At 47.6% G+C, this 26,989-nt stretch overlaps 1 protein-coding gene across 3 annotated transcripts in view; it reads left to right on the forward strand.

Annotated features, from left to right (window-relative positions):
• The window catches only part of TTI1 (TELO2 interacting protein 1), a 44,509-nt gene extending 20,692 nt beyond the window's left edge, over nt 1–23,817 (forward strand). The window contains exons 3-8 of one of the 3 annotated variants that reach the window (XM_042930996.1): nt 2,189–2,398; nt 5,360–5,508; nt 8,111–8,251; nt 10,216–10,420; nt 10,695–10,782; nt 23,086–23,817. In XM_042930996.1, coding sequence (XP_042786930.1) covers nt 2,189–2,398; nt 5,360–5,508; nt 8,111–8,251; nt 10,216–10,420; nt 10,695–10,782; nt 23,086–23,269 — 977 coding nt within the window. In that variant the 3' untranslated portion in view covers nt 23,270–23,817. Of the gene's footprint in view, nt 1–2,188; nt 2,399–5,359; nt 5,509–8,110; nt 8,252–8,435; nt 9,150–10,133; nt 10,176–10,215; nt 10,421–10,694; nt 10,783–23,085 lie in introns of those variants that run through there. The other 2 variants (XM_042930997.1, XM_042930998.1) reach the window with 2 other exon arrangements.
• Nucleotides 23,818–26,989: the final 3,172 nt, after the last annotated feature.

A 26,989-nucleotide genomic window follows, 5' to 3' on the forward strand; every position in this document is an offset into this window, starting at 1 on the left:
CAGGGAACTACACTGTGTGTCCGTTTGAGATTTTAAAAATATATTGAGGGAAGGCCTATTAAATATATCCTCTCAGGAGATATCTCAGTGTGGGCCTTGAAAACTGAATTCCCTTGGATTGCTGATATCTTTGGTCATCTCTAAAGGAGAAACCCTGTGTAGCACTTTTTTTTTTTTTAATGTTTATTTTTGAGAGAGAGAAGGTGGGGAGGAGCAGAGAGAGAGAGGGAGACAGAGGATCCACAGGCGGGCTGGGCTGTGTGCTGTCAGCGCCCCTATGTGCTGTTGAGCCCCAGTGTGGGGCTCGAACTCACGAACCGTGAGATCATGACCTGACCTGAAGTCGGTGGGAGTGGAAGTGTGGTCTCACAGAACCTCTAAAAGGTCTGCAAAGAACCCCGCACACGTTTTAGGAAATGAAAGTATATCAGGAGGGTTAATTCCTTAGGAGAACTGACTTCGAGGGCAGTACATTTAATCTAGTTGTTGTTTTTTAAGTAATCTATATACCCAACGTGGGGCTCGAACTCACAACCCTGAGGTCAAGAGTCGCACACTCCACTGACTGAGCCAGCCAGGCGCCCCACATTTATGTTTTGGATGGAAAGTTTCAACCTGCTCTCCGAAGAGGTTGCCCCAATTTAAACCCCTATCAGCAATGCGGGAGAGTGCTAATTTTGCCACGCCCTCATCCACACTATATTCCGGAGCTTTTTGCTAATCCTCGCTTAATAGGAGAAGAATAGCACCTTATTATAGTTTAATTTACATTAAGAGGGAGGTTGAGCTTCTTTTCATATGTTTAAAAGCCATTTGTGAGCCAAGACTTTAATGTCTGGCACTAGCCGAATGTAGAAATAATCTTCGCAGCACGTCCACTCTGAGTATCGTAAATGCTGGGTCCTGGTTTTAACTTGTTGGGAATTCGATCCCTTAGAGGATACTAGGGCCTGACACATCTGGGGATGGGGCATTGAAGAAATGGCATGGTTGATCCCTACACATGGGGATCTCTAGATCCTGGATTGAAGGCTCTTACCCAGCATTATCTCTCTGCCGCTCCCACTAGCCTGGCCCTGCCATCTCCCCTGTGTTTTTGCTCCTACTCTGTGCACATGCTCCTTGATGGAAAGGAAATTAGCAGGTGCTAAAGGTTATCGGAGGCATTTTTCCTGCTGTCTGTGAAAAGAGGGTGAAAATTCACACTGGGGTTTTCTTGTTTCTTTAAGTGTTAGAGCCTTTTTTGAAATGAAGCCCAGGGGAACCCCAGGGTACAAGAATAGTTGAAATCAGAGCTGCTGGGTTAGAGAGGGGTTAGAAGTCCTGAGTCCACCCCCTTTAGCATGCTGTCTTTTGGGGCCCTCCCTGTTGTGGCCCCAGGACATTTCTGCAGAGCCCTAGGGCTCCAGTTTGAAAACCGCTGGCTCAGTTGATGTTTAAGGCTTATTCTGTGGTGACACATCAGAAGTATTGGAGCATCACTGAAGAAGGGAAAGCTTTGGGGAGAAAATGCCAGCCTTTTATATCAGAAATACAGATGTGAGGGGCTGTGTCCTAAGTCCCTGTAGAGCCTGTCTTCTACTGAGCAGTGCATCTTGTACTCAGAATTTTGTCACTTGCATGTATTCTCCAGTCTAGCATGTTTTTTCATCCAGTATATATCTTGAGCACCTACTCCATGCTGGGCATATTGGATTCCAGTGGCGCTCCATGGAGCATGGAATCTAGTGGGAGATTCAGACCCTAAACAGTAACTCAAGATAAATGTAATTGCAAATCATGGTGAGTTGATGTGAAAGGAAAGAAGATGGTGCTATATAGGAGCCTGTGAGGGACCTAAATTGGATTGGGAAGTCAAGGGATGGCTTTGCTGGGCAAGTCCTATGTGTATTGAGATGTGAAAGGTGAGTTGGAATTAGCCAGATGTGACATAGTGGGGAAAGTATTCCAGACAGCGAGAACAGCATCTGCAAAACATTCTAGGGCAGGAAAATACCTGCCACATTGGAGGAATGGGAAGGTGCCCAGTTAACAGGCAACTGGGAGTGGCTGGAAGATGAGGTTGGAGAGACAGAGGGACTAGATCATGTGGGGCCACACAGGCCATGGCAAAGAGTTTATTCTGCTTATAGAGTACCGATGCCTGTTGTCCCTGACTATGGTGATCGTTCTAACACTTTGCTTACAGCCCAGTGGTTCCCAGACACAGGTGATCTTGGACAACTCCAAGAGCAAAGTGCAGGGGAGGAGGGAAGTCATTTGAGCCAGAGACCAGCAACTCCTGAGAAAGGACTCGAGAATACCACCACGGCGGAAGACATTGAACAATTTTTGCTGAGCTACCTCAGAGAAAAGGATGTGGCGGATGGAAATGTCTCAGATTTTGATAATGAAGAAGGTAACTATTTATTTTGACTTAGCCGTTTTTTTGTTTTTTTTTTTTTTTTTCTTTTTGAAGCAGATTATTATAAGAATGAAATATCATTACAGAAAGTTTGGTAGTCAGAAAAGTCTACCAAACCTCTAGATCCTGGATCAACCTCACCATGCTAAACATAAGCATCCTCTTTTGTGTGTGTGTGTGTGTGTGCAATCTTATCCCGTTCCTTTTTGTTGCAAACCTATTTTTATATGGTTGTGGCCACAGTTTCAATGCATTATACCCTTTTTGCACTTAGTTATATAATCAGCAACTCTCCACGTTGCTATAGAGTTTTCATAATTAATGTTTTAATAGCTGCTACTAAGTATCCATTCCCCTGTGGCCAGTTCGGGTTGCTTCCAGCTTTTCTCTATAATAAACAGCGCTGCAGTGGTTGGTTCTGTGCACGTGACCTTTTCCCTTTTTTTGCATATTTCTTTATAAATCCCAGAAGTGGGATTTCTGGGTCAAGGATATGAACATTATTTTATGCTTGCCAAATTGCCTTCCAGAAAGGTTGTGTCAATTTATACCTTCCGTTCAGTGGTGCAGGATTAACACTGGTTGTACCACAACCTTGCCAACATTGGCCATTACTCGTTTCACTTCTTGCTAAATTAAGAGGTGAAAAATGTTTCTTACTATTTTGCTTGGCATTTCTTTGATTACAGGTAGGGTTGAACATCTTCCTATATGCTTTTTTCCTGACAATTTTTTTCTTCTGCCCATTGTCTGTTCATATGCTTGGTCTATTTACTTATTAGTGGGAGGAGACTTCAGTGTTTTTCTTACCTATTTATACGAAAAAGGAGAAGAGAGTTCAGGCTAGTTGAAGCTGTGGCCTGTTGTTTTATTCACAAGCTCAATCTGGAGCTTCAGGTCACGGAAGGATTAATAAATTGTTAGAATCTCCTCTGCAAATATAAAATGCCAAGTCATAATGAGCTTGGTGGTCTCAGAACTATCCTAAATCGAACTGAGTCCCAAATTAGTTTGTTAGGTTGGAATTGAGCAGATTTCTTTTTCTTTTTTGGTGATCTCTACTCTGAGACTCTGGTGAACTGAAGCCAGTACTTCCAGGATAACAGGAAATCGTAGTTCAATGCGACTAACTACAGCAAGTTCCTTCTAAATAGCAGAGAAGCATCACAGGCCCCAGATAGTGATTTATGCAGAATTGAGTCATTGCCTTCCCTGAGGACAGTTTCCCAATCTGAAGTCTATTATCAGGCCTTTTCTTCTTGGTTTTATTTCTGAAGCCAACCCAGTCTTTGTTCTCCCGACCTGCACCCCATACCCAAACCCAGAAACCCAGAAGAAGGAGAGGCATCATGATCCTTCGTAATCCGGATTTGCCATTCTTGCTGGAGATTCTAGCATTGTCCGTGAATCCATTCTCTCATGATTAGGATCTTCTGGTTCTAGTTGATGTTGGCTAGGAGCAGACTGAATGAATCAACCTTTCTCCCAGTAACGGAAAAATCCACATCCCTCAAATAACATTCTGCAGTAGGTGAATTTCAAACAACAAATCCTCCTCTGGGAAGAAAAGCACAGCCTTATCACTCTTATAATTATCATTCATCAAGTACACACCAAACACTTGGCATTATAAAGAATGTCTGGCGTGATGTTGGTTTGACATGTGTTTTTTGTTTTAACCACAATGAAAGCACCTCGCGTACCTGAGGTCCCTTTCTCCAAGAAATCCAAGCACTCTACAGATGCCTTTTCATTTATCTTTGCAGCATCTGGTAGAGATAGTGTGGCCTGTACTATAAGATTCTGTTTTTTCCAGCAGAAAAAACTGAAATGCGAAAGAGTGAAGGGAACGACATTCAGCTCGGTGGAAATGAGCACAACTAGTAATGGGGGCTTGGGCAGGGGGAGCTGGGGGCTGTAAGTAGACAGAGGAAACATTTTCCGGATAGGGATTTTGGCCTGGGTTTCATGCAACTCCCACGTCTTTGTTGTTGTTTTAATTTACAAACTTACGCCTATCACATGCGACACAGCACTCTAGGCGATGAAAGAATAATAGCTGGTGACATTCATCATCTTTAACTCTCTCAACACGCAAATGAGGTGGTCATGCTTTGTACCTTTTTTCCAGATGAAGTAATGCAGGATGAGAGGGTTGCTAATAGGTGTGTAGGCAGGACTTGAACTGACCTCCTTTGACCAGACCCCCTCCCCGTGCATTACATTAAGCTGCCCTGCTATTATCTCTCGTGCAGCATCAGTAAGGTCTGATCTTGGCCATTAAGAGGTCTTACAGGCTGGTGGAAGACACACGAGTCCTTTAGTCAAAGAATGAACCAAGAGGAAAGAAAGAGTAAAGGACGGAGCAAGGCCAGCCCGGGAGCTGTCCAGCGTCAGAGCTCCAGATTAGAATGTTGCCCTCTTATGTTTTTATCTTAAATATTTATTAATGGAAATTTAGAAAAGAGCAAAAAACTTTGGAAAAAAATTTTTTGGAGAAAATTTGAAATGCTGTATGATCTCACGACCCCATCTCTCTTAGTATTTCATTGTACCTCCTGCTATGCAAAAATGTATATAATAATGCTCCCACTGTGTATGCAATTTTATATGCTGCTTTTCTCTTTTTAACACAATATTCTTTCAAAAACATATTCCCTGGTTGGTAAAGCCCTTGGCAAACACAAATTTGGGGGCCCTCGTGATATGTCATTGTACGGATGTAACCTCCTTGAGCGGCCGTGGAGGGGTTTCCCCCCCAGTTTTTAGCAATTATAGTTAATTCTGTGGTGAATATCTTGACTCGTAGCTTGACCCAAATTTTACATGGTTTCCTTAGGGTCGTTTCCTAGACACTTTCCCTTGTGAATGCTGTTCCCATGCCTGAGGTTGGGAGAGTAAGTCAAAGTGGGCATCCCTCATAAAACACTGTCCCCGGTTATGCTTTCTTTCCAGAGGAGCAGTCAGACCCTCCCAAAGGGGACGAGCGTGACACCGGTCCTGATGTAGAGCCACCACTGCCAGTGCAGGTCCAAATAGCCGCAGATGTGATGGAACGCTGCATCCATTTGTTGTCAGATAAACATCTGAAAATCCGATTGAAGGTCAGTGTGCAGCCCTTTCCCTGCGTTTGTGGCAGCAGGACTCGGGTTTGGTCCGGTTGGCAGTGACTGCACGGATGAGCAAGCAGCCGCCCTTATCTCCTGGTCCATGTGTGGTGGCCAAGAGAAGACCTCAGGAAGAATTTATCTGTGGGATGGCAGCCTCACGTCCTTCTGTATCGGCTCAGATGTCAAAAGGGAGCCAAGTCCCCTTTCTGGAATTAAAAACCGCACAGTGCCGTTGGACATTCATTGAGTCTCCAAGGGAAAGGAAATCATACGCTTTGGCAGGGATATCATTTTCTGAAGCGACTTAATGCGGGATGCAGGTTTTAATCCTTGGGAGTGGTCATTCTTCCAAACGTGACTCTGGCCTCTATCTGTTTCTGTTTCCATTTCACACTTCTTAGTCTTGTATCCTCGTTTGCTGGCAGTTTCCCGAGCAGCATCCCTGTCCCTTAAGTCCCTTAAGCAAGGACTTAAATTGTGCAATAGTGAAACAGGATGGTGGGGTGTGTGGGGGTGGGGACAGGGCTTTCAGAATCACCTGGAAGAAGATCACACAGCCAAGGGAAGACAACGCAGCCTGGCCCGTCCCTTCCCCATTCCCAGGCAGGCCTGAGAAACACAGCTGCTTCAGTGAGTTCCTGTTAGTGATGAGAGCGCATTGCCCTGCTTGGAGTGATGGGCTAAGAAACCCCGATCCAGGATTATCTCACATTTGTTTAGTTCCCCCAGAGACACTTCTTAGCACTCATCTCTTGTTCCATTCAGCAGGTACTCTTTGAGTGCCTACTGTATGCAAGGCTTTATTGTAGATGTCTGGGTGATGCATTAGCAAAGTGTCTTCCCTTTCATAGAGGCTTTGTAGCAGCTATAGCCACACCACAGTTATTGAAATCATCAGCGTTGGAATCACACCTCCATACTTGAGTTCACATCCCGGCTCTGCCTGTGCAACCTTGAAAAAGTTAATTCACCATTTTAAGCCTCCATTTCTTCTGTAAAATGGATGTGATGGTACCTACCTCACTGAGTTGTTGAGTATAAATATGAAACAGCTTCACACACACATTCATTCACTTAATGTTATTGAGGACCGCTACAGGTCAGGCAGAGGGTGTCTACAAGGATATGAAGCCAGCATTCCTATCTTCATGGAACTTCCTGTCTCTTGTGGAGAAAGGCAATATACAAACACACACCTATAAGGTGTGGAAATCTCTGACGGTAATAAGCAGGTTCTAGGATAGAAAATAGTAATTCACCCATCCAGTGAACTTGCATTAGGAGCCTACTCTGTACCGAACCCTGTTGAATAAGACAGAGCTTATACCCTGATTTTGACCAAGTCATTGGGGAAGGCCTTTCCTGAGGTGGTGATATTTGAGCCAAGACTTAAAGGCTGAGAAGAAGCCAACTTTCCAAGGGGCAAAGGCAGGGAGATGAACATTCCAGGCAGAAGGAGGAAATGTATATCTTGGAATCAATGACACCCGACCTAATTTGCCCAGTTAGTGACAGAACTCACACTCAGCCAGTGATGGCAGTGCCGTTTCTGCTGGGCTACTCTGCTCTCCGCTATACGCCAAGGTTTCTCTTATTCTGCCTGCCTGTTCCCTCCGAGGAGCAGGCCCACTTCTGTTCTTTGTTTCTATTCCGGTGTCAGTGTGACCAGCATATAATAGGCACCAGCAGGATTCACCACTCCCATGTTGGCAGACCTCTCTCTGTCTTATTCAGACGTGCTCCTTCCCCTGTGCTGTGAAGGCTGGCCGTCTCGAGGAGGAAGGCCTACAGTGGTCATCATCGTGACCCCTGCCGGCGACACAGAGGCAGGCCAGTGGTCTTCAGTGTGCTCTGAGCTGTGGGAGATCAGGAAACATTTTCAGGGAGGGTGACAAACCCAGTTTACATTAGGCTACCCCGAGCCTCTCTTCTGAAAGTGGACTTGTATCTCGGCTGCCTACTTGGCCTCTCCATTTAGAAGAAAGAGCATGTGACCTCACCCAACATCTCAGCCTCCTCCCTTCCACCGCTCCTGCCTCATCCAGAGGCGCCTGCACCTGTTCAGTTGCTGAGCCTGACCCCAGGCAGCCCCTTTGGATAGATTCCTCTCTTTATTGCCCCAGTATGCAGTCCATCAGCAGGTGAAGCCATCCCAGAACAGACCTCAAAGCCTTTCACCCCTTGGCCACCACCCTGTGCCTGCATGCCCTCCTCTCAGGGGCACAGTACCAGCTCCCTGAGGGGCCTACTGGCCTCTCTCTCCCGCTGCAGGTCCCTCTCCCCACTCAGTAGCCAGAATGACCTTTTTAAGACACGAATTGTATCCTGGCACTTTCCTGCTTAAACCATTCTGATGGCTCCCTACTGCACTTAGTACAAAATAAGAAATTCCTAACATGACACCTTCACGGTCCCCCTCTTACCCCTCCTCTGTCATGCTGCACACGGCCCTGCCTTAGTTTCCTAAGCCCTGCAAGCCCTCCCTCCTCGGGGTCTTCCCCGTTGGCTGTTCCCACCTTTAGGAACTTCTAGGAATGCTCTTCCACTCCTCCCGTGACTAACTCCTACTCTGCCAAAATCACATCCTCTCTTTCAGGTCTTGGATGTGCTGGATTTGTGTGTAGTTGTTCTGCAATCCCACAAGAACCAGCTCCTTCCCTTGGCTCACCGGGCCTGGCCCCCACTCGTGCACCGACTCACAAATGACGACCCCCTGGCAGTGCTCAGAGCCTTCAAGGTACGGTGCTGCTGCCCCACCACTGTCAGTCATGGGGGTGGGGGTGGTCAGCACAGAGCGCAGCGGTGTCTTTGGGGGTGGTTCTTTGATTATCAGATTGTAACATCACATACTTTGAAGAAAGTATAGCAAAACAAGAAAGGCACAGAAAAGAAAGTAGAAGTCTCTTATTTTGAATTTGAAGCAGAAGGAACTAGGAGATGAAAAAGGCTGCCGGTATTTATGGAGCACCCACTGTGTGCCTGGCACATCCTCACATACGAACTCCTCTCCTTACAACAACCTGGCAAGGTAGCTACTATTCCCCCCCGTTCTTGACAGAGGAGGAAACAAGCCCAGAGAAGTTAAGGGATTTTCTCAAGATCACACAGCTAGTACGTGATAGAACCCAAATCTGTGAGTTTGTGCCCATGTTCTTCGCACTGCACAGGAGTCCAGGGGAAGGGGCCTAGATTCTAGCAGTGGGCATCCTCCGCCCATCCAGTGACTTGGGGCAAAGCCCAGGACCACTCAGAGTCACGTTGGCCTTAGGACCATGTGTTCTACCTTCCTCATGGTATTGTCGTCAAGGGTAAAATGGGACTATTTGGTGAAATACTTTGGAAAGTTAAAAACCATATATATATATATGTCAGGTATTATTCTCTTGACTTTGTCTTATATCAGCACATGTATTTTGGCTTATTTATTTATATCCTTCCTTGTTCTGGAACGCACGTAAGGCAACCTACAGAAATATATTTATCAGGGCAAGCTAACATAAATTAGGAGTATGTGAGGAAGATAAGGCAAGGAAAAAGGATCCGTAGGGACAGAAAATGAAGCCAGAAATGCAACTAGTGTACTTGGAGCAAGTGTTTTGGTTTTCTGTATGATTCTTCAGCATAGCCTAGACCAAAATACAAGCTTACATTTAAAACATATAAAATTGTCAACGTTGTTAATATTTTTTTGTAAAGCAAAATATGCAAAATCACACACACACAGAAAGGGGAGGAGGGAGGTTGGGGGGAGGGGGAAGGAGGGAGGTCTTGCTAAATCTTATTCAGATGTGCTGCTTTCCTTTGTAGAAATTAATAGGTAATCTGAAATAACGCAAGTGTAGAAAAAGGAAAAGATATAAAGATGTGTGTGCTCTGAGGCTGCTTTCCCACTCCCAGACACGTCGATGACATCTGAAGTCTGTAACGCCTTGTGCAGGCCAGCCGAGGGACCTGAAATAAGGGCCTTATTCTCTGCAAAGTCGGCATTCTCTGCTGGTTATGCTTTGCTTACCAATTTTTAAAGAAGTTCCTATTATCCTGTATATTCAGCCTTGTGCAGCAGGGCAAAACGTTTCAATATGTTCTGCTAGAGAAAGTTTAAAACGAGACGTGCAAAGAAACCGCCTGTTGTGGAAGATGGGACAAGGGTAATGTACAAAGGAGATGGTGTGATGGGACGGGAAAGGCCCCGACATGGCCCTGACCACTGGGTCCATGCCCCGACTCAGCCGAGGGGCCTCAGCCAACCACTGCCCTCCCAGTGCCTGCGTAGCAGCAGCTGGGCCTCACTGTTTGTGTTTGTTCAGCTAGCTAGGGTTCAAAGCACAAGCCTTTTTTCAAGGGATGTTAGGAAGAGTCAAGAGATGATCTATGTGAACTGCTTTAAGCTTTTTTTTTTTTTCTAACCAAAAAAGGGAGGAAAATCAAGGTATTAATCATATTATTCATCCAACCCAAGATTCCTTTGACTTATTCCCCGTGTAATCTGTATTTATGGATAGAAGCAGCCATGCCTTGGGAGCAGAGACCTCCGAATTCATAACTGTCAGAATCACAAACCACGGGCAAGGAATTAACAGCAGTAATTCTATTTTTTTTTTTTTTTTTTTTTTTCCAAGAAGAAATTGAATTACCAGGCATTCCTTAGCTCTCTGCTGCCGTGGCGACACGCATTCACCACATTGGGGGCTGTTTCTGCAGGTCTTGCAGACCCTGGGAGGCAAGTGTGGCGACTTCCTACGGAGCCGTTTCTGCAAAGATGTCCTGCCGAAGCTGGCTGGCTCCTTAGTCACCCAGGCTCCTGTCAGTGCTCGGGCTGGGCCAGTTTATTCCCACACACTGGCCTTCAAGCTGCAGCTGGCCGTGCTGCAGGGCCTGGGCCCCCTCTGCGAGAGACTGGACCTAGGTAGGTACCAGCCTCTCGCCCCTGGCGACATGCACCCCGCGTGGTCTCGCTGCCACTCTTGCGCTCCGTGCCCGGTTGTGCTCCTCCCTCTCCTTCAGTCTCCCTCTGGCCTCATTTTTCCACCTATCTTGATGTGTTTTCTGATATGCGGGATGGAGTAAAGAGCCCAGGGCATCTCGCCTAGCTGTTCCAGTTTCAGCGGACAGCAGTGGGTTACTGCTTGTCCCAAATGAAGTCTGAGGGCCGATGCTTGTTTTGTTTTTCCTCTCCGCAGGTGAGGGTGACCTGAATAGAGTGGCTGATGCCTGCTTGATTTACCTCAGCGCCAAACAGCCCGTGAAATTACAAGAGGCTGCCAGGAGGTACGTCTGCTTGATCACCCGCATCTCTTTACGTTTGCTCTAAATTATCGATGATTTGCTAATGGCGAGCAGAGTCAAGCCACGTCTGTGCTCTTCTCTCCTCGCTCTTCTTGCCAGGTTACGATGGTTTCTTTAACTGGGCCAACTCTAGAGATGGTATTTTTACTGGACGCGTTTCTCTTTGCAAGTAACCTTTTCCTCTGCTGCAGTGTCAGCAGCAATGCCAAAGGGGCAAAAAGCAGAAAGACGGTGTGCTGAGGGGAACAAAGCACTCTCCTGGCCGGAGAGAGATCTGCTCCTAGGCCCTACTCTAGTGACCAGGTGACCCTGGCACCTCTCCAGACCTCAGCTCCTTTGTGTGCAAAGCAAAAGCCTTAGGTTACTGATCTGGCAGTAAGATGGCAGAAGTGGCTTCACTCCACGGAGCATCTTAACGGCTGTCAGGTGCTCTAAACCCTTGCAGAGTGTGCACAAAATTGGGTGTGTACAAGCAGACATGTAGGTTCCTTTTTCTAGGTAGAGTCCACAACATGCATCTGATTGTGGAGAACTAATAGTTCTCCCAATAACCAATAGTTAAACTCCATGGACTAATAGTTTAAAAGGCCTTTTCTGGCTCCGAAATTATGTGATTATAATTTCCAAGAGTTGTGCTTGTTCGAGAATAGCTGCGACACCTCCAGTGGAAGAACTCCCTTTCCTTGAGTCCCAAAGGGCTTTTCTCAAAAGCTAAAACCAAGGACATCATCAGTCCCCAGACTTGAGACCAAAAATGTACTGTGGCCCCCTTTCCCCAGCTCTCCATCCGTCGGGAGAAAGGGGACCAGAGTGGACTTGCTATCTCCTGGGTGTCTGCAGTTAAAACAAAAGTTGGCCTCTCTGGCCTGGATCTGTGTATTACCCTGGGCCCTGCAGCTCTGGCTCAGAGCAAATAAACAGTCCCTCCCACTTCTTAGGCTTCTAGAAACGTGTCCCTGAGTTCCCTTGGTGGGGTAGGAGTCATCTCATTCCCTGAAGGGCTGCAAGGCTGCTCAGACTGTGAAATGAGGAAGGCTGTCTTGCCCCTTATAAACCTTGCAGTCTCTGGGAGTGATGGAAATATCTTTTTGAATTGATTTATTGTCCTTTGCAATTTTTTGCTCTTGATTTCCCCAGTTCCCTTTTTTCTTTCTGTCACTTCCCCGTCACTTCCCCTAGGCCCAGAATCAGTCATGGTTTCTGGAGCACAGGGGCGCATCCCAACCAGCTTCTTATCCTCAGACATTCTTGTTCCTTAAAGAACCAACTTAGGGTGAAAAGAGTCTCCCCACCCCCCCAACACACACACCCCTGGCTGTGTTCCTAAAGCTAATGGTGCTGATTTCAGGTACAACCCAACAACGTAATAAATTCATCCTGAAGCTTCTGTGTGCCTATTACAACCAAGAGTCACAACGATCTGACTTTCACATTCTCTGCCCCATTCTACTTTTTCTGCATCCACCCCGTACCTATCCTTCAAGTTGAGAACCATCAAACAGGCTAATATTCGCAATTCATTATCTTTTCATTTCTAATTTTCTTTTGTGCCGCTAAAAGCAATTAAACCTGGAATTGGACCTTGCTGAATTTTGAGTTGGTATTCAAGGTGCCTCTGGAGGAGGAAAACGCAGCCAGACCACTTGACTGCAGTGCCTTTGTTTGCTCTACCGCATTCCATTCGGGGTTGAGTCAGATGACCTCCCTCTTGCCAAGCTGGGAGGGGAGGAAGTGCAAGGTTGATTGGTTCACAAACACATCATCTGCAAACTTATTTTGAAGTCAAGGGAAAAAAACCAGTGTTGTCCTTGATCAGGAGCTGATTTGGCATCTTGATTCAGAAACTAATAAGCTCTCTAAATGGGAAAAGAAGCCTGAGACAATGGGAAACCTGGTCTCTTTGTGAGCCTCCTTACTGCAGGAAGAGAGGCGGGTGGCTGGGTACTGAGACACTCATGCCTGTAGGGACTGATGAATCAGGTCCCCTAGCTCAGCAAGTGGCCTCATCTTCCATTCAGTTGTCTGTTCTTCATTTTTCTCTTCCCTCACACCCTACATCCGTTCCAGAAGGGAAGCCTGTCCACCTACCTTGCAGAATTTCTCTTCAGACTGTCTATGTCTCTTCACTTCCAAGCCACCAGGCTAGGCTACCCTCACCTCTTACCTGAACAATTGCAGAAGCCTCCTCGCCGCCCTCCCCCCCCACCCTGTGCCCACTCCTGCCCCTCTGTATTCCCCCCACACAGCAAGCACTGACACCCGCCGCCCACTCATGGGAGAAGGGAAGGCTGTTGTGTTTGTTGCCAGGGCCCAAGGGGGAACCCTATAGCCAGAGGGTAACAGAAACGCAGTAAAAACCAGAGCTGTCCACAGATGCCCCAATGCCCCGGCTTCCTTGGAGCTGGTGAGTTTCCGACGCGGGGTGGATGACCAGCTTCATTTGGAAGTGGCCCCTCTGTCTGACACGGCTGGTGAGGAAACAAGTGAGGGCCGGTGGCTGCTCTGAAAGGAGGTAGGTGAGCAGCTGTGTTAGGGGGGATAAGAATTTTCCTTCTGCTGTACCCTTCTAGGTTCTTTGGCTGGTCTAATAATTGATACAGGACAGATTAGTGGGAGATAAACACTTTTTTTTTTTTTAATTTCATATATAAGGGAGCCTTATAAAAATATGAGACCCAGGGTCACATGGGGCAGTTGAAGCTTCCTTGCCATCCTGAGGAATGGTCTAGGGGCCGGGGCTTCACAAGGGGAGGGAGCAGGGTGATCCACAGGACCTAAGATCAGGTGTTTGGTAATTAGATGTTTGCCCTGCCATACACCTAGGTTATTCTTATGAAAAGTTATCTCTGGTAATAGTTCTTTTTCTGGGCCAGGCTCCCTATTCGAATTTTTTTAGGTAGTTAATGGAGAAGTAAAAGTTTTTCTTGAAACTGCTGGGTCTTGATTCCCTTCAATCTCAAGTCAGTTCACACACCAAAGTGGCACATTTTGGGGCAGCCTTCTCTGTTCCCCTTCACATGTCTGTGAGTCCAGCAGGTCGGGGCTGGGGCCTCTGAGGGGCGGCCTCCCTAGCGTTGGCATGGAGACAAACTCAGCAGTTCCATGAAAGTTCCTCTTTGTGTGCATTATGGTTGGCTTTTTCCTCCCTCCTGTTTGCTTTTCCTGGCTCCAAAGGATGACCAAGCCTGTGTTTGCTTTTTTAATTTGTCATATTAAATAGAGCCTTTGTGGCAGGCTTTTACATCCAGGCTGTAAACTCTAGAAATGGAAATTGATCAGGGGGTGGTTGATATAACCAAGGCTGTAAATGCTAAGAACAGAAACGCCATTCCAGTTTAATGCTTTTATCTAGCGAATGTGCCTTGTAAGGAGGGGCATAAATCTTGCAACTTGGGGGAGGGGCGGGGGTAGGGGTACGGTAGAACCTCACTGTATATTACCACTAGGTGTCACTGTTAACTGGCTATGCAAGAGAAATACCAGCTCCCCCCAGTCCATTTGGTTAAATAACTTCAATGGGTAACAACAAGTGAGCAAATCCTATTTGGGGTGTCGGAGAAGGGGTCAGCCTACCCACAGTTGTAAACAGGGCAGTGTCCCTGAGGGTAAGTGTTCGATTACAGATAACAGGTCTGTGTCAGCCATGCCCCCCGCCTCCACCATGGCAGAGGCAGACTCAACTGATTTAAATTCTCCAGTAGCCCCAGAAGCCTCTGAGATCTCTCCCGGCATGCAGTGGGCCTCCACAGTTCTGTGCCTCCCTGACCATGGAGCTTTTCCTTCCCATACATGAAAGGAATCTGAGATGAGAGCACATACCCCAAATTTCTGTGTTTTTCCTTAAAGCCTGTACATGCTGTCAGCCTGATTCAACTCAACTCTGTTAAAACCATACTCTTTGGGCCTCTCTCTCAGCGTCCTCTGAGGCTCCCTGTCTTTTGCAGGGAGGACTCAAATCATCCAATAAGCCTTCCACCCTGGGGCTAAAAGGAACAATACCTGTTCTGAAAAAGATGAAGAACAGAGCTTTTAGGCCACTTGTTCTCCACCCCCAGTCCTGCCTCTGCCTGCCAAGCGCAGGACCCAGGTGGGGATGCAGGGGGCCAGCAGGTAGTGACTGGCGGGTGCACCCTCTGATTGTACAGGAACTGAATGCTGCGGTCCTCGGTGTGGTGGTGGTTGGGGAGGGGGTACTGTGGGTGGGGGTCCCCTCCCAGCTTCCTCTGCATAGCCATTGTATATAAGGGCATGGGGCACCAGCCTTGGAGGTGGACAAACGTAGGTCCAGATCTTACTGACTCTGTGACTTTGAGCGAATGACTTCGTTTCCTTGTGCCTCATTTCCCTCCCCTATAAACTAAGGGTGGTGATAACACCTTCCTCCCAGAGTCATTGTGCACACGAGTTACATTTATACGTGAGGGAGACCACTCAGCCAGTTCAGTCATTCCACTGACCAGCTGAGGATCTGTTGCGTGCCAGGCAGTGTTCTAGGCACTGATAATAGAGGAGAGCATGAGAGAGGAGGCCTCTGCTCTCACAGGGCTTGTGTTCTGGAGGTATACTCATGTGTATATACACACCTATGTGGGATATGTATAAATACATTAGATGTATGATGCTTTACATGAGTTCCTGTACATTTGGGCATGGCGTTTCTTATAAGTCTGCTTCATCTTTACTGAACTCTGAAGAGAGTTTTTCACCCCAGAATGATCTTTTCATGTTAATTGTGCCACGTCCCCCTACCACCCTCTGTGTGAGAAGTCAGGACCAGGTTTCAAGGTTCATTTACTGGCTGACTTCCCTGCTTTCTTTCTAGCAGTAGGATCCCAGCCCATCAAAGAACCAGCCGGTGCCTTCAAACCCTGGACGAACACAGACTAGCACAGGCTCGTTCATTTCATCCCCGTCAGAGCCCAGCTCCTCTCTTTACCCACACTTGGGCCTATTATATTTGAACAGATCAGGAGCCACCGAGGTGATCCGTTAGTTCAGCTGAGCTTGAAATTAGCAGCTCATCCCCTTAAATGTTGTGGGCAGTTTGTTTGAGCTTGGGCTACAGAGCTGTTGTCCCCTTGGGTTGCACCCAGCATGGAAATGAGGGCATTCCTGATATTTTTTCTTTTGACACTTGATTAATAGTTGACAAATCCAGACCCAAGTAGTTAGCTTTCCTATTATCCATCTTTTGACAGGCATTGCTGCGTTTCTTTTCCAGGCTCATTGTTCTAAAAATACACTCAGATCTGAAGCTGTTCACTGTGCATATATAGGCATGATTTCCTGTTGTCAAAGATAAGAGACATCTGCCATGCAGATTATAAACAAAGTGGGTTGCTGGGTTTCAGATCTGAAGGTGGGGACCTCCGTGCTACTTAAATCAAGTGCTGCGAATCCTTTCCCTGCTTCCTTGGTGTTGTCATGTGATTGATAATTTACCAGGGTCAACCATTTTACAACCCGGTGGGAAAGGCAAGTATGGGGTGTGCCTGCGCGTGTGCACGCCAATCCTACTGGGTTGGGAGCCAGGATCACCTGCACAGAGTAGATTTCACACATCAGACTGCCTGGCAAACCGGAGGGTAGCCATTTCCTCACTTTGCAGCGTCCGTGGTCTGTCCCGAGCACCTAAGAGGCTGCCGTGAATGTCATGATCTCCGTCTTGAGTAAAGTAGCCAGGAAGATGGCCTTGGTTGTCTTATTATATGTGTGTTTATTCACAAGATTTTTTTTTTTATTAACGAGCCAAGTGTACCGTGTTGAAAGTTGAAAGATTGCAAAGGTGAATGCCGAGTTAGAGGGAGCCTCGCGTTGCTGCTCGGTAGCAGTGGCACCGTGGACGAGTCACTTTACTTCTCCGAGCCTCTGCTCCCTCACCTGCGAGACTCGAGCAGGCATATCTGTTACCTTCCACCAAGTCACATTATTGCCAGGATTCAGTAAACTCGTGCATATTATATTCTTCAGCAGAGAATATCAGCTCATGGGAAAAAGTAAGTAGTGGTTGTTAGCATTATTTAAACTTCTTCCTGATTCCAAAAAAGACCTAGGGTATCTTATCAATTAAGTGTACGCAACAACAACAAAAAATAATAAAAGGAAAAACCCAACGTGACGCCGGGGCCGAGGTTAACATAGAAAGCGCACACCTAGAGCTCAGCACCCTTGCTGGAGATGGGCCTTAAATGTGGCTCTCCTGTCCCTAACAGACAGCAAAGAGGGCAATGTATATGTTGTGCAACTTCCAGGCATCCCTGAAATAAGAAAAGAGGGAGAAGAGGGCTTTGTAGAAAAAAGCACAGCTTTCCTTGGTCCTGAACCCTAAGAAAATTTCTCCATGGGTCATCTTAGAAGAACACTGAGTACTGTTGTGACTAATGTCTCTAACGCCCTTGCAGTGAATACACAAGTATACTTCCTAGAGCTGTTTCTTCCCCGCATCCATCAGCAGAGCCTGCTGGCTTAGCGCCAAAGCGTAGGTTCCAGGAAAACAGTCTGGGCGGGGGAAGGGGGTGAGGGGGACAAAATAGGTAGGCTGCTACAAGATAGCTTCATCTTTCAGGGTTTGCACCTTTGTGGTGGGGGGTGGAGGGGGAGTGCTGAGGAGCAGGGAACACCGCATGTGGCCTGAGTCAGCCCCCTTGGCGCTCTGGCACAGGGCCGCTTTGAAATCTGCGCACCTAGCAGCGGCTTCGTAGCCAGGGGGATCCAGGCCTGCAGGGGGCCTGGAGGCAGGAGAGGCAGCCAGATGGAAGGGGCTGCTTTTAAATCCTGCCCCAGTGGGATTTAAACCCTTCTAGGTTCTGGCTTATTTTTGAATTGTCTGTAACAGATTGGTCCTCTCAGTGCCATATCTTTTTAAATATGCACAAAGCAATGGAGTCATTCCACTGCATTTATGATACTTTGTCTTGTGGTACTTTAGGGGTACGATTAGCATTGTAAGCTTCTACTGGTGTTTATGGTTTTAAATCCCGTCCCCGTTGCATTTAAATATTTTTATTATCGGTCTCTGTGTGAGTATGCGAGATGGAGTTAGATCGATAGATGAATGGTTTTGAACAGGTAAATATAGTTAAGTCTAACGAGTACATATAGCTGCAAAGGTAATTGGTAGTATTTATTTGGAGAGTAAATCGTTGCTCCAAGTCATAATCCTCCATTTCCAACATTTAGAAACAAAAAACGACCTCCTCGCAGGAGAAGATAGCTAAATTGAATAGCAAGAAAGGACAGGCTTGAAATACTGGTTAACCAATGAACCGAGACCCATTAGAGTAAATTACCGAGATAGAAACATCACCCCACTGCTTGCTGGCTAGGACACGTCGACACCCTGAGCATCCATTTGTTTAAAAGCAAACACACACAGCCTCATTTGTAGCATCAGCATGTACTGAGTCGTGGGAGAAGAGATGGCCAGAGAAGAAAAGAGTGTGGAGGTTCTGCCAGCGAGGGAATAGCAGGGAAGCTAGAATAACTTTGTGGGTGTGCCCACTTTCCGACGAGTGAGTTTATTTTCTGATTGCATTTAGTCATGGCCGTGTAGCGACAGCCTGTATCATGTTCCTAAGGAGACATCCCTGAATAACTTCTTTAGAAGCCCAAAATAAATAAATAAACAGATCACAAAGCCACAAGTTCTTTACCACTGGCACTTATGCAGACAGCTCATGAGAGCATTTTATAAATCCAGAAGGAGACAAGGAGCAGCCGATCCCTCAAGCAAGTAATTGACAGAGAAAGAATAGCCTGTCACCCAGGAGGGCTGGAAGCTCTGCATTTCAGTTACGGTTTATTTAGCTCTACTGGGCCTCGATTGGCTGGCGGTTTTCTAGAGCGTCTTTAGAGCAGACGTCGTCTAGACCGAGGGGACACCCTGTAATGTTTGCATCTGCAGCAGAGGGCTTTCTTTGGGGTTTTGCCACTGACCCGTTGCCCGTGCTTGAGGACCACTGTGGACTGCTGGGGCTGGAAGGGGCCATAGAACCGATGTTACTTAGAGAAGCAGCTTGCCGTGCCCTCCTCGAGTCCTTCCCCAGCCCCACCCCACATGGGACGCCTAGTGTGGTCCTCTCCACGGTACACTACGGGCCTCTGTGATTAGTCCGTTCTCCCCACCCACATGGGGAGCCCCGAGGCCAGAGCCTTTGTCCATCTATCATTGTATCCCAAGCACCCAGCCCGGCGCCTGGGCTGGAGCAGGTGCTGGGAAACATTTGGCAAACCACAAGGAGATGGTCCCCAGCCCCTGCTGACCGGATTCTGGTAGCACATTGCTTATGTCCCCAGGCCACCTCGCCCCCTGCTTTGTCACCCGGAGCGGTCCGCTATTGATCATGAAGGAATGAGCCGCTTCTGTGGGTTTTGGTGTCTGGAGTTTATTAGGTACTTGCTGCTGCCCGTCAATTGTAGATAGGGCTGGAGTGCGGGGAAATGGCTGCCTGCATGAAGCGAAATTCAATAAAACCGCATTTTAAGTGAAAAATCAGTATAAACACCAGGCTTCTTTGCCATGGAAACAGAGGTTGCTTAGAAACTGCCTAACGGCAAGTTCTAAATTTTTTAAAGTCAAGTTATCATTTAAGCTACACGGCCCCACAGGTTATTGAGAGATAATCACTCGCCTCAGGACACTCGGAGGCATGAGGCACAGCTGAGTGCCTCCCGAAACTCTGGGGACCAGATAATCTCTTGATAACTGTGCTCCCTGGAGCCACTGATTTGGGCCTAGGGGAAGGAGAAGGAAATTTTTGTTCAGGACTTAAATGGTGTACATATAGTTTTTTTTAAGTGTTTCTCTTTGGGTTTGAGAAAACGTGGAGCTGGCCATTTGGCGTGTTCAACAGCCATCTCTGCCACGTCTCACGATGTATTAGGAACATTTTCCAGGCAGTTGCCCCAGTCTCGTCAAAGCAGAGGTCCTGTCTTTGTCTTCTGGCTTTGGATGACGCACAAGGGCTTTTAAGGTCTTCAGCTTTGGGCTCTTCACTTTCTGGGAGCCCCTGTCCCCAGCTAAGGATGGGCAGGAACCAGCCCCAGGACAAGCTGGTACCAGAGTTTGGAGCAAAGCTGGGCCACTGAGCTCTCAGACAAGACCTGCTGGATCTCCGCTCGGCTCCCAGGGCCTTAAAGCGAACAAGGTCCAGGTTCAGAATGTGTGTCGGTGTTTAGAGTTCAGCAGGCTGCATGTCTTTGGCCGAGCAAGCGCACAGCTACACCTGCCAGCACCTGGTTGCACAGCGTGGCATTCCCTCCCAACCTCAGGCGCACAGAGGGCAAAGAATACTGCATTCGCTTCTTCCTGAAAATGACGGGCAAAATTAGAACACCATCGGCTGAGAACTGGGACCCCCACCAAGTCAGTAGGAAGGAAATTACGAGTGAAACAAAAGACAAATGTTTTGCCCTTTTCAGAGTGTCTGAGAAGGTTCTGTGGTGTGGCGGTGCTGCTGAGGTTGGTAGTGATAATTATTCCTTAGACACACACATACTCTCTGGAAGGAACAGTGTTTTCATTGTATGCCTCAAAGTGTTTTCCTGCACCTCATCTCCCTTAGAGCCTCGCAACAAACCTGTGAGGAGGGTGGGGGCGGGGGCTGTGATCATCTTCCTTTGGAGAAAGAGGCAACTAACTTGCTCCAAGCCGCAGAGGCAGGAGAGGGAACTTGCGTCGCTGCCTGCCATTCTGGGGAGTCCACCCATTTAATAGCTAAGGAAAGAGACTCAAAATAATTCTCCCAAGAATTTGGCTTTTACTCAGTAAAAGAAAGTGAACTTCGTATGCACGCTTTCTTTGCCTCCCTGTTAGTATCTTATTTACGAGTTCTCACAGGGTTGGGTTAAGCATCTGACTTTGGCTCAGGTCATGATCTCATGGTTTGTGAGTTCGAGCCCCGTGTCAGGCTCTCTGCTGTCAATGCAGAACCCACTTCGGATCCTCTGTCCCCATCTCTGTCTCTGCCCCTGCCCCACTCGTTCTCTTTCTCTCTCTCTCTCCAAATAAATAAACTTAAAAAAAAAAAAAAAAAAAGGCGTTTTGACAGGGCAAAGAGAGTGGCTTCTTTCCTTTTCCTTTCCTGCCAGAGAATACAACATCCACATTTAGCATGTTAAAAAGGACTCAAAAAGAACATTGCAACGCTTTCATGCCATGTAAGTCAGAGCCGAGCTCTGACTGACGTGGGCTGGGCTGGGGCACCACTTCGCTGGGTACTGCCCGGATCAGAATACTCCTTCGTGTGCCATGCTGTAGCTTGAGAAATTGTTCTAGTCCTAGAAGGAGAAAAAAAAATCACACGAAACCATTTGCATTCTGACAGTCTTTGGCACCAGGGAAACCTGTCAACTGTGTCACGTGTAAATAGAAATCAGCTTCCCATTTTTGGTGTGTTTTTTCATAATTTCCCTTGCCACTCTAATTATCAAAGATATTTTTGTTTTTAAACAAAAATTGTCTCCCACGCAGGCCCATCTCCTTTCTGCGGTGAAGTGGAAACAGTGAATTAGAATATTCTAACCACTTCTCCAGCAACCACTGCTGAGATTATAAGCACAAGATTATCCTAAGTAAAGGAAACTTAAATTGTCTAGGCACAGACCAGGCCAAAAACATGTTCAGAGGGTCCCCTCCCACCTGCCTACCTTGCCTCCTTCGCAGGTGTCTATTAAACCCAAGGAAGAAAGCAAAACTGGCTTCCCCAAAGTAAAAGCCAAATCCCCTGAGGGCACGGTTTTTCAGATTAACAAAATTAAAAACAGGATTTAGCTCCATTTAAGTTCCCATTTGATGCCCAACAGTATGGGAAAGGCTCCTAGGGATGGTCATCAGGAATAACATGTGATCCATCCAATAGATACTATCTACCCTATGACTGGGTAGATGGGGATCGCATGGGCTAAACGCTGTGTAGGTCTGGATCTGTGTCTTCTCATTTAAACCTCAGCAAAACCCTGAGTGAAGTACATCCCCAATTTTTAGAAACAAGGCATTTTTAGAGACTGAGAGCAAGACAAGTTGAAAAATCTCCCACGGCCACATAGCAGTGATGCCTACGACAACATGAATCCTATTGGTAATGTTCCCTAGTCCTTCCTTGGTGGTGAGCAGCTGGCCCCTCCTTTAGATCCTTTTATAGAATGTAATTTTCCAGAGAGATCTGTCATCTTAAGTCATTAGTGTGCAGTGTAATAGACCACTTAGCTAAATACAAGAACCTGTCGGGTGAAGTACTTGTTGAGAGCTTACCATGTGCCATCCCAGGTGCCCAGGGTATAGCGGTGAACCCAACAGACATGGTCGTTGCCCTCAGGGGCTGTATTGTGAGGAAGGAAGATGGACAGTAAGTGCTGGGAAGGGTGTCCCGAAAGAGAAAAGGAGGGGGCAGCCACCTAAACAAAATGGTCCAGGAAGGTCATCTTCTCTGAGCATGTGCCCTGTGGACTGAGATGGGGAGGATGGCTCACGGAGCTGCCCAACTGAGGAGGACCTTCTCCTCCCTGAGGTTGAAAAGCCAGAACCTGAACCACTGCGTCAGCCAGGGCGATGAAATTTATACTTGGACTGCCCAGTGCGGTGGCCCTGGGCACCTGGTTGGTCATTCAGAAATGGGATATGAGGAGATAAGAGGCAAGGGTGTGGCCCCAGAGTTCGGCGCAAGTTGAAAAGCCTCACCCTTCGTGGGCATAGGGTGTTAGGTGGCCCCGGCTCCTTCAGCTCTGTCCCTGTCATGTGGAGGACACCAGTGCTCTGCCTCTAGACTGGCCTGGCTCTGTCCGTTCCTGCCTCAGGCAAATAACTGGGTCTGATCCCTTTATGAACATGTGCAGACTACCAAGAATCCTTGGCTCTTGGTGGCCAGAAGAGGCCAGCTACCCAGTTCAGCAGCAAGCTGGGGGGCCAAGGATGAGGACCCGGAGACTCAGGAGTGTGAGCCTGAAATGAGGGGTGGGCCCTGTCAGTTTTCTTTGAAAACGTCTGCTTGACACCCCAGAACTTAACTGGATTCTTTGCCAAGAGCTTGTTTGATGTCAATATTGTTCTGCTCAGACTAATGACTTCTCTGTGTCAATGGATATGAAACTATACACTTTGGGACCATCCTAATGGCCCTGTCTTATGAACTAAAGTGGGTTTGCTGTGCTATTCGAAGGGATTTGATGTTATTACCAGTTTCATCTCCAATAGCCCAATAAGCAGCCTCTTCCGTAGAACACCAGCCTCTGTCCCTTCTCTCCCCTCCCTCGTGACCTCAGCCCACCATCCCTTCTGTCTCTCCACAGAGTTTTCCTCCACCTGATGAAGGTGGACCCGGACTCCACCTGGTTTCTCCTGAACGAACTTTACTGCCCGGAGCAGTTCACACCTCCCCACCCCAGCCTCCACCCTGTGCAGCTGCGGGAGACCACAGGACAGGGCAACCCCTATGCGGCCAATGTGCTCCGCCTGCTCCAGGACCTTCAGTGACCCCACACACATACACCTGGATACAGCAGCATCCCCCGTCCCCGCATGCGGGGCCGACCCCACCCTGGCCCGAGGCGGTGGCACGGCAGCAGAGAAGACTCCGAAGGTGGATTAGACAGCCGATCGATTTATAAATTGATCGATCACACAACTGCTTAGAAATTGGATTGAAGGAAAGTAGCTGACTGTTATTTATATTTCATACCTGGTGTTTTCAAATGACATTGTCTGGCAGCTCTAAGGGCTTAACTCCTTCGCTTACCATCTCCGAGGCCCCAGCTGCCTCCTGGGCCGTGCCCGCCACATCCTCCCACATCGGAGAGCCTCAGGACAGGTGGCGGGGAGGGCCTCTGCTGCGCACCGAGTGTGTCCCCCCGGCATCTGACGACCATGTGGAAGTACCACGCATCCAAGACTCTTCAGAGCACAGCCCCGCATCACAGACGCGTGCACGTCCTCTCCTCAAACAGTGAGCTGGAGCCAGCTCATTGTACCTAACCTGTTATTTGGAAGAAGATGAAATAAAGGCACCTCTTGGACGAACAGTATGATCAAGAGCTCACTTTAAAGTTTGTTATTTAAATTGGGTGATTTTTAAGAAATGCGTTTAAGTTCTTAAATGGATAAGGCAGAGCCCTGGTATAAAATCCAAGCAGCACAAAACAGAAACAGTGAAAAGTCAGTCTCCCCTCCTTATTCGCCAGACATCTGGTTTCCCTCTCCAAAGACAAACACTCTTGACAATTTTTTGGATACCTGTTCAAGAAGAGATTGATTATTTTTTACTGTTTATTATGGATAATAGTATACAGCAAGCCCTGTGTACCCATAACACTGTTGGACCAGTCACCAGCACACGGCCAGCCTTCTTTCATTGCTACCCTCACCCATTTACCTCCCCAGCCCATCCAGTCCCTGGAGTATTTTGAAGCACATCCCAGATGTCCTATCCAAACCTTTTTTTTTTTTTAAGTTATTTTTTTTTTTTAATGTTTTTTAACGTTTATTTTACTTTTGAGACAGAGACAGAGCATGAACGGGGGAGGGTCAGAGAGAGAGGGAGACACAGAATCGGAAGCAGGCTCCAGGCTCTGAGCCATCAGCCCAGAGCCCGACGCGGGGCTCGAACTCACAGACCGTGAGATCGTGACCTGGGCTGAAGTCGGACGCTTAACCGACTGAGCCACCCAGGCGCCCCTTTTAAGTTATTTTTGAGACAGAGACAGAGTGTAAACAGGGAGGGGCAGTGAGATGGGGAGAGAGAAAGGATCCCAACCAAGCAGGGTCTACACTATCAGTGGACAGAGCCCGACGCCGGACACAAACTCACCAACCCTGAGATCATGACCTGAGCTGAAATCAAGAGCCTAACTCTCTGAGCCAGTTAGGCACCCCCAAACTTTTTTTTTAAAACATAAACCCCAATAGCATCATCACACCTAAACGAATCGGCAGTGACCCTTTCACGTTGTATGCAATTAGATGTTTACGTTTCCCCAGTGTGTTGAATCAGGATCCAAATAAGGTATATACATTCCTGTTATCTGTATGTCCCTTCATAAATCCCTTTTAATTTATAGATCCCTTCTCCACCTCTCTTTTCTTTTCCCGCTAAGTTTCTGTTGAGGAAATAAGGTCATTTATCCTACAGCATTTCCCACAGTCTGGATTTACTGATTACATCCCCGTGGGGGTCATTTCACAGGCTTCTCCTGTCACCTGTATTTCCTGTAAATGGGAAGGCAGAACAGGAGGCGTGATCCGGTTTGATTGTTTTCATTTTTGTTTTTGGCAACACTCCTCCGTAAGTGGGATTATTTACTTCCATCAGGAGGTGTATAATATCTGATCTCTTATGAGATTGGCAGTCACTGGTCATCCTCGCCTGGATCCAGTCACTCGTTAGGGAATGCACAGTAGTGTTGTTCGGTCCCACCACACCAGCTTGCTTTTAGCTAGAGTACTTGTGTAAAGGGAACCTTCCCTTCATCAACCATGCAGTAACCTTGAGGGAGTTTATGTAGAAAGGCAGGGTAAATACTCAATTTTTTTTTTAGCTGAGGGATTTAAAACACAGATTATGTAAATTTAGGTAGACAGACACACACACACACACACACACACACACACACACACACGTGCTGAAGGATCCTACAAATGATGAATGCATCCTTACCAGATGCATGGTGAGGCACCATCTAGATAACTTCTCCAGTGATGCAGATAATCCCCAAGCTCTATAAAACCCAGAAGGCAGTTGGCATGGAGACATATTGGAGCAAGGGCTCCCAGCCAGTCTGGAGAGGCCCCTCATTTCTTTTTAGGGTCTTTCTCTGCAAGGGCAAAGGATGTCCAGCTTGGGTCTAGGTGGCAGCAGCCTGACTTCTGGTCTGGGTCATCAGGGGCCCTCCCTCTCTTTGGGCCTCAGCAATCCCGCCTGCAGAGTGGAGAGAATGGACCAGAGAGAGAGAGAGAGCTTAATTTGGGGGATTCTGGGTCCCTCCAGGGGGAATCTGATGACAGGACCCACTCTTCCCCCATCACTCCCAGGCACTGCGTCCTCCAAGACCAGTCAGGCACCGTCTCATTGCTTACAGGGTCTGCCTAGCTGATCTCACAAACTCTAGGTACAATTCTAGAGACTTCACCTATGACCCCGTGGGGATCCCAAGTGAAGAACCCCTGAAAGAGAGAATTGCTTAACTTTATTCCACTTTAAAATTCTGAGATGATTTCCTTTGGGAAGGTGGGGGGGGGGGGGGAATGCCCTCTAATTGAGAGTACTGTAAAAAGATTCACAGCATTGTTCCTAATTCCACCGGGGACGCAAAGTGAGAGGCTAATTCAATCTCTAGGTCCTGACAAATGAGAAAACAGGTCAGAGAGGTGGTGTGACTTGTCGTGTATTTCCAGGCTTCCAGTGCGATTAAAGTAGCCTGCCTTCCCAGGGCGCCTGGGCAGGGCAGGCCATAATGGTGTGCCAAGAGGGGCGGGGGGAACACGCACACACGTCCTGTGCCGTGATAACACGTGGGCTCTCGGGAGGCTGTCCAGGAGATAATCCGCGTGGGAGGACTTGCCATGGTGTTCCAAAACCCATCTCCTCCTCAAAGAGTAAAGACATCCCGAGTTGCTTTCGTATTCCTGCAGGCAGATTGTTGCACTTGATTAAAAAAAGACAAAACAAAACCTTATTAGAGTGCCTCTCCGGTTATTATTCTACCCAAGCAACTTTAATTTGAACCCGTCCAGCTGACTCATTCCAGTCCTTGTTTACGTGGGCTTCTCAAAGCGATCGTTGCCCCCTGTTAAACCCGGCTGGTGCAGTGACGGTTTTTCTTTCATTCAGGGTTTCTGAGTGTTGGTTTGGCTGGAGTTAAGGGTAGGTCCCGAAAGGCCTCCAGTGTCAGGTGGAGACTTTGAGCTCTGATCTGTAGGCAGTGGGCGCCTCCTGGGGGATGCAGGAAAGCACAGACATGGATCCAGGGATCCTCCAGAGGGGTTGAGTGTGGTCCTCAGGAGACTCGTGTTGGAGAAAGAGCATGGATGACCCGGGGCTCATCAGCGCTGGGGCTGGTTTCAGACTCTACCTCTTAGTGCCTGTGTGACCTTGGGTGAGTCACTTCCCTTTATTTTCCCATCTCTAAAACGGAGTTACTGCTTCTGCCTCTTTGAATGGCTGCAGCAGGAAGGGTAAGTGCTGTCATGTTTCCAAATGTT

This window comes from Panthera leo, chromosome A3 (genome assembly GCF_018350215.1).
Source record: "Panthera leo isolate Ple1 chromosome A3, P.leo_Ple1_pat1.1, whole genome shotgun sequence".
NCBI lineage: Eukaryota > Metazoa > Chordata > Mammalia > Carnivora > Felidae > Panthera > Panthera leo.